General features: G+C 50.1%; 1 protein-coding gene across 5 annotated transcripts; it reads right to left on the reverse strand.

Moving 5' to 3' along the window:
• Positions 1-200: 200 nt before the first annotated feature.
• On the reverse strand, positions 201-9,605 carry ZDHHC16 (zinc finger DHHC-type palmitoyltransferase 16). 5 transcript variants are annotated; one of them, XM_037497637.2, is made up of 12 exons: positions 9,433-9,605; positions 5,966-6,008; positions 5,484-5,731; positions 5,118-5,312; positions 4,883-4,971; positions 4,461-4,489; positions 3,710-3,843; positions 3,538-3,585; positions 2,645-2,730; positions 1,767-1,890; positions 1,513-1,583; positions 201-781 (listed from the first exon to the last, which is right to left on the reverse strand). In XM_037497637.2, exons 3-12 carry the CDS (start codon positions 5,724-5,726, stop codon positions 667-669), a joined length of 1,134 nt encoding a protein of 377 aa, XP_037353534.1. In that variant the 5' UTR covers positions 5,727-5,731; positions 5,966-6,008; positions 9,433-9,605; the 3' UTR covers positions 201-666. The 5 variants fall into 5 exon arrangements, with proteins under 5 accessions (XP_037353534.1, XP_037353535.1, XP_054546749.1 ...); XM_037497638.2 differs by lacking the exon at positions 9,433-9,605 and adding an exon at positions 9,162-9,414; XM_054690774.1 differs by lacking the exon at positions 9,433-9,605 and adding an exon at positions 7,030-9,414.
• Between the last annotated feature and the right edge of the window lie 96 nt (positions 9,606-9,701).

Raw genomic sequence — 9,701 nt, forward strand, 5'->3', positions numbered from 1 at the left:
CTCAGTAGCTCATAATCAGGAGTGTCACTACTAAAGCAACTAAGCTAGAAGAACAGTGATGCAGGGCTTAGCAAAGAATTCTTCGGGGCCTCCAAGTTGGGCATGGGGTAGCATCACCAGAATGCCTGTTCACCAGGCACTGACCCAGACTTCCCGTTCCCCACCCTAGGGTGAAGGCAAAGGATGATCAGCTATGTATCTTTAAAAACCAAATACCTTTATTTTTGCTCCCTTCAGCAGCACATGAGAAGTGGCAGTGACCTCAGCAGTAGGCCCGGTGTCTTTGCCCTGTTGAGAAGCCAGGATCTCAGCTCAGTCATTCAGGTGTTTTCTCAGACAGCAAGTGAAAGAGGTGGTAGCCAACCCCAGTGCTGTAACCTGGAGGAGGTGGGGTCAGCACCGGGCAAGGTTGCTAGCTGCCTAATCTCCAGTCTGGGGCTGGAACTTCTGTTTGCCTGAGTAAAGGGACATCAGTCCTAGAGTGATTCCACATCATGCCTTGCTTCTGCAGTGGCCGGGAAATTGGTCCTTGAGTTTCCCTGCACATTACCCAAAGGCAAGGTCCACTGGCTCTTCTTGCTCAAAGATTCCAAGAAGCTACCCTTGGAGGTCCTTGAGACAAAGCAGGAAGCAGAGTGATGTTCAAGTTGTGGTTGACACTCCAGTTCACACTGCCATCACAGAGGCTGAGTGAGCAGTCACCCAGGGGGGAGGGTCCCAGCTCATTCCATTCCCATGGGGCAAGTGACTGGAAGGTAAAAGCACCCGAGTGAGCCAGTGCCTACAAGAGAAGACAGAAATGTCTCTTGAGTTCCAAGAGTTAGTTCTTGGTCCTTCCTGATCCTCATTCCTTAGCAAGGACACATCAAGGTAGCTGAAGTTACCTTGGCATTAATCACAAAGGTAATAAAAAAAAAATTTCTAACTTTGTCCAACAAATGTGCCTGCTAGTGCCTTGAAAATCTTACAGGTTTTGAGCTAAGTGTACCAAGAACAGGAAAGGAAGGAAGAGGGCAGTACTTTTGGTCCGCATGTTGCTGCCCTCTTACAATCTGAAGAATTATTTACACTGGGTCTCCCGGGCTAGCTTCATTTATTATCTTAGGGCCTCTGTCACAGATTACTTCAGTTCCACATGGGACTGGCTGGAACTCCACACACTGCTATACAAATGGAAGGTGACAGCCGGCTCCCATACCCTTCCTAGAGGACGTTCTCAAGATTCTCGTGAAGTTGTCTATAAACCTCATCTGGTATTAATCCACACGGTTTTGGCCTAAACCCCTTTGTTCAAATGAGCAATGATTTGTATTCCTAGAGTCTAGAACTGCACTGTCCAATATAATGGCCACTAGCCACCAGCCTATTTAAGTTAGTGAAACTAAAATTAAAAATTCAATTCATGGGTGCTTTAGCCACATCCCAAGTGTGCAGGAGCCACATGTGGCTAATGTCTTAGCATAGGCAGAGGACATTTTTCCCACAGACCCTAGTCTAGATGTTTTACTTTACCTTCCTGTGTCCACGCCCAGGAATACCTTCCAGTTATCCAAGCAGCCATAGTTGTAATGATTCTTGAAAACCTAAAGCCAAAAAAAACATGTTCTATAAAGCCCTTTTACTTAATCCCCTTTTCATTTTCAAGTTTGAACTGGTAACAGCTTGGAAAGTCTAGGCCTTTTATAATGGCCCTGACCAAGGCCCCTGTTTAGAGCTGGCAGATTCCGTTCCCACCCCCCCCCCCCCAAGCCCTCAGCCCTACTCACTCTGCCCTTGGCCTGCAGACGTCGTCTCTCCTTCCTGTTGATGTGCCTTTCAATACTAGTCTCACCTCGACTGATGAGAACAGCATGCCATATAGTCAGGGCCCCCAGGGCAAGTGCTACGGAACTAAGGAAAGAGGGGCAAAGGTTGGTGGGCAGCTTAAGACGGATTTGGAGGCTACCAGCAGGTCTGACATTGAGTTGAGTAGTAATGACTGACTAGGTCTCATTTCCCAGTCTACATCCTAGATGAACTTGTACTTCACCCCATCTATAAAAAGCACCACAGAAAAAGCATCACCATGGACTAAGAATAAATCATGTGACAAAGAGAGTGAGGAAGTAAGTCTGAATTACTAATAAAAACATTCTGAATTTCCTAAAACACCCATGTTTAAAAGGTAGAAGGCACTAGGGACTAGAAGGGGATGGCACAAAATTCAGATTCCAGCCCTACCCTTCCCAGCTGTGTATCCTGGAACAAATCACTTCACTCTTCTAATTCCCAGCTTTCCTCATCCATAAAATACAGCCACCTACCCTTTAGCAAAGAGTTAACATACTCTGGTACATAAACATTCAATGCTAATATCCTTAGTTTTCCTTGACCCAAAATGCAGAAGAAAATTAAGCCCTGACCCTTTGCCAACCTAAATGAGACTAAGAACAACAGCAGTTCACATGAGGATGGGTTCCTACCTGCAGGTGGGCACTAAAATGGTTTTTCTGAAGTTGCCCCTCAACTTGAGAGTAAGGGGCCTCCCCTGGTGGCGCAGTGGTTGAGCGCTGGGCTGCGAGGCAGCTGGCAGGCACTGCAGCGCCGGTTTGTTCCCCGGCCACCGGTGAGGGTCCCACAAAAAAAGTAAGTAAGAGCAAGATACCTGCACAGGAACCAGAGGTAGACAAGGCTCTTGTGAGTCACCCTTTCTCGGAAGGAGAAGGTGGGCGGTGGGGTCTGGTGATAAGTCTAGAAAAGAAAACAGCATGTCTGGTTCATTTGCTCTGCTGGTCTCTACCTGAGTCCCCAGCACCTTCAGGCAGGGAAGTGACCCAAGCCCAGGACAAGAGAATAGGGTGTAAAGCCACAGAGGAGTCAGGGCAGCAGCCAGATGGGTGGACCAAGCCCAGCGGCGGCATCATGTGGACAAACACTGGGCAGAGCAGGTCTGGACAGGATGGCAAAGCACAAAAGGAACCGACCCTGGGCCTTGAGGTTTGACAACACAAATGGGGCTCCAGGGGAAGCTACTCCACTCCCCAGCGAGAACTCGTTCACTGTGTGGCTGCCAACACTGAGGAGAGCAGATACGCACCCCAAATGGAGTAAGGGGGGGTAGAACTCTGAGCTCCACTAAAGACCCAAAGGCCAGCAGACGTACAATCGTGAACCCAAGATCTGCTCAGAATAGAGTCCTGAGAGCCCCAGGGAGAAGGAACGATCCTGATACAGACCCAGAGCGAAGGATGATCAGACTGGCCCAGCCTGATCTCTGTCCCCTGGAACCCCATTACACAGACTAACATAGACTCCTTGCTGCTCAGGCCATCACCTAGGCAGAGTCCTTGCTCAGCCCAAAGGAGGTGATCATGGGATAGAGCTGAAAACAGCAAGGAATTTCAGCTTGTCCCCAGGTCACTTGTGTACCAAAGGCAGACAGCCTCCCAGAACGCTCCTGATCTGGTCTGCAACTCAACCAGCAGGTCAGCCCCAGTTGCCTCAGCAACTACACCCCTGGCCTGAGCAGCAGGAGGCAGTGGGGTGCGGACGGCCCACCTGATTGGCAACCGCCTGTAGTTTGTTCTTGTCGAGTTGTTTCATTTTCTAAGGGGAGGGAAAACAGTGCTGGTTATACTCTCCGGCCTCTAGGATAGGGGGCAACTCCTTAGAGACAGATTCCACATCCACACTTCTCTCTGAGTTGCCCTGCTCCTGGCCATGGGCTCACCTCGATGGCAGCATAAGCCTCCCGGAAAAGGTCCCAACTGCCGTAGCTGCAGTATACACAGCCCAGGGTCATGAAAAAGCAGAAAGAGAAGAAGTACCGATGGTTATAGTGGCCCACACAGTTGTTTAGCCAGGCTGGCAGAGGAAGGATTAAGGACAAGATCCAACACAACTTCAGAAGGTCTGACCCTCGGTTATGATGGTATCATCCAAGGCCAGGGCTGCCAGTCACCAAGAACTATTTTCTAAAAGCAAGAAAATATGAGACTGTTCCCAGAGGTTGAGATGAAAGCGTTATACGTTTCTCAGAGTCCTTAGAAGTCCCGCCAGGAAATCATGAAAATTCTGAACTCCTTCAGGAAAATTAATCTGCCACTATTTCAACCTAGCTGGGTTAGCCAGACATCTGTGTGGGACAGCAGAAGGGGACCAGTGGTTCCATCTGCTGTACCCAGTAAATAACCACTGAAGCCCAAACATCTCCTTCCATCCAATAGACATCAGCAGGACAGTCTACCAAAGCAAGAGCTAATAGAACAGGTGCCTGGCTCCAAGAAGACCCATCCCAGAGAACAAGCAAGCCTCCTGCTTCCCCCAGGAGATGGTCCGCACAACTCCTCCTAACATCTGGCGAGCCCCTGTTCTCTGCAGGGGGATGCTAGAAGCCTTGGGTGTATGGCTCTCAACCAACCCTGTGCAGTGCTCTGGAGCTAAAGAAGGAGCCTCAGGCAGGAGAGATAACAAAAGGATACGGCAGTGATGATCCATCTTCAGCACACACCTGTGAGGGAGGGACACAGGCTCTGTTACGGTGGCCAAGGTTCTTGAGATGTCAGTGCCAATCCTTTCCTACAAGGACCAGCATCCTGCTGAGGTGGAAAGGGCACAGACTTTGAAGACAGCCAGGCCTTGCTGCAAACCCTGCTCTACCGGCTATGTGACAGTGGACAAGGTAACTCATCTCTCAGAACCTAGGTTTCCACAAGTGGTGATAGTGTCTCACTCATAGGACCATCCTGAGGACCAAGAGTCACAATACAGAGGGTACCTCGCCTGGCCTGGTTCAAGAAGGGCACTTCATAAATGTCTGATCAAACTCTACGTCTAGACTTTGCCCTAGAGCTAGAGTGAAAGGGCCATAGCTGGGGTTCACAGAGAGCAAAGCCAAACCCACCTGTTGCAGATGCTGCAGTGGTGTGTCCGGGCTGGTTTGGGGTAAATGCACTTCTTACAGATGGAGACTGTTGCAATATCGTTCCTGCCCTGTGTAAAGGGAGAAAAGAATCACGACAACTGTGGCAGCACTAGTTTTGTGCCCCAAAAGATACCAAAGGCACTCTCCCTCCCCACTCTTGGGATGGTTCTCACAGCCTATGGCTTCCCCGCCCTCCTGCCCCCATGGAACATACCTGGGGTGGGTATCCAGGTGGAGTGGTGATGGCCTGGTAGTAATGGAAGACGATGAGGGTCAGGTTCCAGTGACTATAGAAGAAATGCCAGCAGAGTCGTGGCACTGAGTAGGTTTGGAGTATGAGGGGCAGGACGCACAGGTAGGCAATGGCCACGATGGAGCTGGTCAGCACGATCACCAGCACCACGAACACCTGCCAACACCAGTGAGGTCAGGAAGGCACAACGGGAGCTCACCAGCACCCTGAGCAGACTCAGGAAGTTCCCTGGGATCGGGGGCTGGACTCCCAAGCTTGTTATGACTCCATCAACACATGTCCCTCTGCCACCCCCAAACACCTTCCTGCTCCCTGGGCGTCACTCACCACCCCACACCAGCGGATCACGTTGTCCACCAGCCAGTAGACAGGCTCAAAGGCAGCATCGACGGCGGTGTCACTGCCCCCAAAGGAGTTGTAGAGCAGGGAGCGCAGGCAGACCTTGCCATAGCGCCATCGCTGTACCAGGCCCCGGAACAGAGGTGGGCAGCGGCGCCTGTAGCCCAGGAGCAGAAGCAGGCGCAGACAGAGGCGGGCAGGGCCCAGCAGCAGGCTCCGCTGGCTCCGCATGGCTCCTGGGAGAGCACACCATTGTGAGGGGCCAGCCTGAGGCCGTCCCTCCCTATCCCATCAGTGGGGAAGCCTGGAGCACCAGATTAAAGACAAAGACCTAAAACAGGCTCAGTCACTAGCTGTGGAAAGCAGGAAGGCGACTTCACTTCTCCATGGAGTGTGCAGTGCCAGGATCCCAACCAGAATATGGCGGGTAGGAGGCATGAAGGTTCAGAGTCTGCAGAAATCCTACTTACATCACACTACGTGGTTGCGCAGCAAATCCAAGATGATGCAAACCTAGAGTAAAGGACCACAGAAAAGGGGTGAAGGAGAGGGAGGCAGCTCTGAGCCAAAGCAGGGTCTTTGGAGTTGTCTATGTAGACAAACCCTTGGGTGGCGCACAGCCAATGTGCACAGAGCTGCCCCCACCCGTCTCTGTGGGTCTGGCCACTGTAGCAGAGGCTTCCTGGGGTCTCTTGCCTGCCCTGGTTGACAGACCTACCTCCTCTAACAATTTTCTTCACCAAGTTACAGCCAGTGGGGGAGTGAGTGTACAGCATGTGGATCCCGCCATCTAAGTCTTGGCAAAAGATATTCCTCCTTCCTACCCCTCTGGGGTGCTGGTACAACCCAGCAGACCCAACCTGGTAGCATGAGAGTCCCCACATCCTGTCAGGACAGCTCAACTACCCCCACATGATAGAAGGTGCTTTGTCTCCAATTTCAGTCCCAACCCCAGCCCAAACTGAAGCCAAGACGTCAGGTATTCAGAGCAGAGTAATATCACAGGTGGGAGAGTCTGGCAGTGAGAGGGGGGCCTCCATGCTGATGGCCCATGAAGACCACAGAGCCTGCCTGTTAGTGCTAAGTCCCCCCTACCCTGTTCTAGTTGAACACTCAAGAGTTTCTTTAGTGGTTGCTGTCCTTGATTCCAAGCTTCCCAGCCAAGCTTCCCAGCTTTTTAGCCCCTTCTACATTTCCCCAAGTATTTTCACCTCCTCCACATCAGGAAAAGTGATTAGTGTTCTACATCACCCAAAAGTCATGGAGGTCAGCTGCTCATGCAATGCCCAGAAGAAAAGACAGAATCTTTCAAAAGTCTCAGTTCTTTTCCTTACCAGAAATTATCTCATTTTCCCCTACAGCTACTTGGTCCGTAGCAACTCCACTGACTTATTTAACAGGCAGCTCAAAACCCAGAAGAAACTGGAGGAGGCTCTTTCACTGTAGGGATAGTTTCAATTCAGTAACTGGAGCAAGGTGCTCTCCTTGCACCCTGGCTCATTCCCACATGAGGTCTTTCAAAGAAAACAATTACCTCCTTCCACAAGCCCTCCAGTGATCTAAGGCTAAAGGAAATCCAAAGGACAAGGCCTACAGAGAAAGAGAAGAAAGGCATTTCAACAGGTACTCACTCTCCACACCAGGATAAAGCCACCGAGGAGGAAAAATATTAAGGGGCAGTGTAGAAAAGGACAAAAGGAAAAACTCAAACTTCCTGCCTCCTTTTACTTGGAACCATGATTTGGCTTGAAGCATGAGCTTTCAGAATGGCACATAGTCACAATGAAATGTAAGACAAGGACAAAACAGATTATTCCACAACAAAGCTAGGTGACTTAGATTGTCCATATCACTGTTCATTCCCTTACTAGGGCTAATGGAGAGTTTCCTACTTGCTAAAATACTTCTTATAGCAATAGCTTGCAAATAAGATGGATTCCTGACTTGTAGCAAACACAAGTTACATGCCATTTCTCCTGGTCTACACACACAAAAACTTCCTTCTCAGATTCTCAACTTTTCAGATTACTCTCAAAAGTTGGAACTTCTGGGGCCTCTGTGGTGGGGCAAGGGGTTAAGATGCAAACTATGAAGCCTATCTGCAGCCACTTCAGCATGAGTTTGATCCCCCGCCAGGGAGCAACACACATGGAGCAGCAGACCTCTCCTGACTCGCCCGCTGCTCCCCTCAGCAGTGTGTTTCAGTCAACCTGCCTGTTCTGTTCCCCACTATGTCTCTGGTGAATCCTCTCACTCCCCACATCTCTGGCCTATACCCCAGTTCTTGTATGCATAAATAATAAATAAATCTTTAAAAAAAAAAAAAGTTGGAACTCCTGAGCTCTACAGAGGATGCCTGTCTCAAAAACTAGACTTACCAGCTCCATTCTGCTCCATAACTTCACTACTTAGTTCTGTGACCTTGGGCAAATCACTGAACTACTGGGCCTCAACTCTCTCAATAAGGAGGTAGGATTAAATGCTAAGGTCCCTTCCAGCTCTACCCTTTATGATTATGTGTGTGTGTGTGTGTGTGTAATGATTCTATATATGACATATTTTTTCTCTGTTTTTCAAGCAAAAATGTGTCATGACTATTCTGACAATAAATGAAATGTTTGTAAAGAGCTTAGCACAGTACCTGCTTCATGGAAATACTCAATATATATTTGTTGAATAAATGATCTAGAGGGAAGCTGAAGTGGAAAAGCTGGTCAGATGTCTAACAGCAAGAGTACTCTTGTCAATGTAGTAACACTAAATAACTGCTGCTATCATTCTTCACGATCATAAAAATAACAGCCATTGTTTGAATAATAGCAGTTAACAGCTCGAAGGCATTTCAGAAAAAAAGTAATCAGCCCAAACATGTAAACAGAAAGCTTTTAGATGCAGGACTACATATTAGATTTAAGTGAACAGAGTCTGATGCCAAGCCCCCTCATCTTAGCTAGTCGGGTGTGGGGGCTACAGGGATGCCAGGGAGGAAATGAGTCCTTGGGCCACAACTAAAAAGACATTTCATCTCAGGATTTTGAGGGAAAGCAGAACTCAACAAATTAAGGCAGGCAGGGGTGGGGGAAGTGATGCTCTCAGAGTGAAGAGGGGAGAAAACATCACAACAGTTTCAAGAGCACCCCAAACACAAGCCCTGGGCACTGATCCCTCAGTAGTAGCCACAGCCACAGTGACATGTGGCATGAGATTAGAGGGGACTGCAGGCCACAGTACTACCCTCTTCCCAAAGCTCTAAGCCACCATCTGTTTCTCAAAGGAGAGTAGGGCAGGAAGGACATACACAAGGAGGGATTCCAAAGCCATGAGAAGGCAGAGGAAGCTGAGATGAGATGAGATGGCAAATCTCATTTGGGCAAAGACGCTGCTCTCTGGATGTTACCAATCCCAGGCAGCACATATAAGAGAAGCATTTTATTCATGTGCGCACTGTCCTTCTGGACGAATAGACTGGCAGACTGGGAAGAGAAAAGCTAAAGGTTGAGCCCACAGGACTAGAGCTCCCGCTTGAGAGGATCCGACTGCAGGATCAAAGCTACAGCTAAAAAAAAAAAACAAAACAGGAAAAGGTTGTATTCTTCAGTGTGGGTGGCGTGGTCAAAGCGCGATGGACAGGAAATCAAGAAACGTGGGTGCCAGTTTGGGTTCTACCTTGAACTACATTCGAGATGCTGAGCAAAGCAAGCGGTATTCCTGGATCTGAGTTTCCAAATCTGTGAAATGGGCGAGTTGGGTTGGCTGACCTCCTCCCAGCTTCTCTCTACACGACCGTCCAGAGGGTGCGCTCCCGGCTGGAGGAGGGCAGGGCCGTGCAGGGCGGGGCAAAACAGCAGCAACATGGGCTCTCGCAAGACACCGGAACAGGGCCCGACCCCAGAAAAAGGTGCAGGGCTGGGGAGCAAAGGCCGCGGCTTCGCCTTACCTGCCACCTGCCGACTCTCCACACATAAATCGTGCCCTGCTGCCTTCGCCGTCGTTCACTGTCACCCTGTCCAGCCTGGAGCCCCGGCCCAGCCGGGCTCAACGCGACCTACCATGGCCCGCTGCCCAGAGTGGCAGGCTAAGGACCCGGACCCGGCGCCAGCCCATCCTCGACCACGGCGCGAGCGCAAGCGCAGGCATCCCGGAGCTCCGCCCCGGCTCGTCCCGGGGCATTCTGGGAGTTGGAGTTTATCCCTGGACGAGGCGGGG

Source organism: Talpa occidentalis, unplaced genomic scaffold (genome assembly GCF_014898055.3).
Source record: "Talpa occidentalis isolate TD23 unplaced genomic scaffold, MPIMG_talOcc4v2.1 talOcc4.8, whole genome shotgun sequence".
Classification (NCBI taxonomy): Eukaryota; Metazoa; Chordata; class Mammalia; order Eulipotyphla; family Talpidae; genus Talpa; species Talpa occidentalis.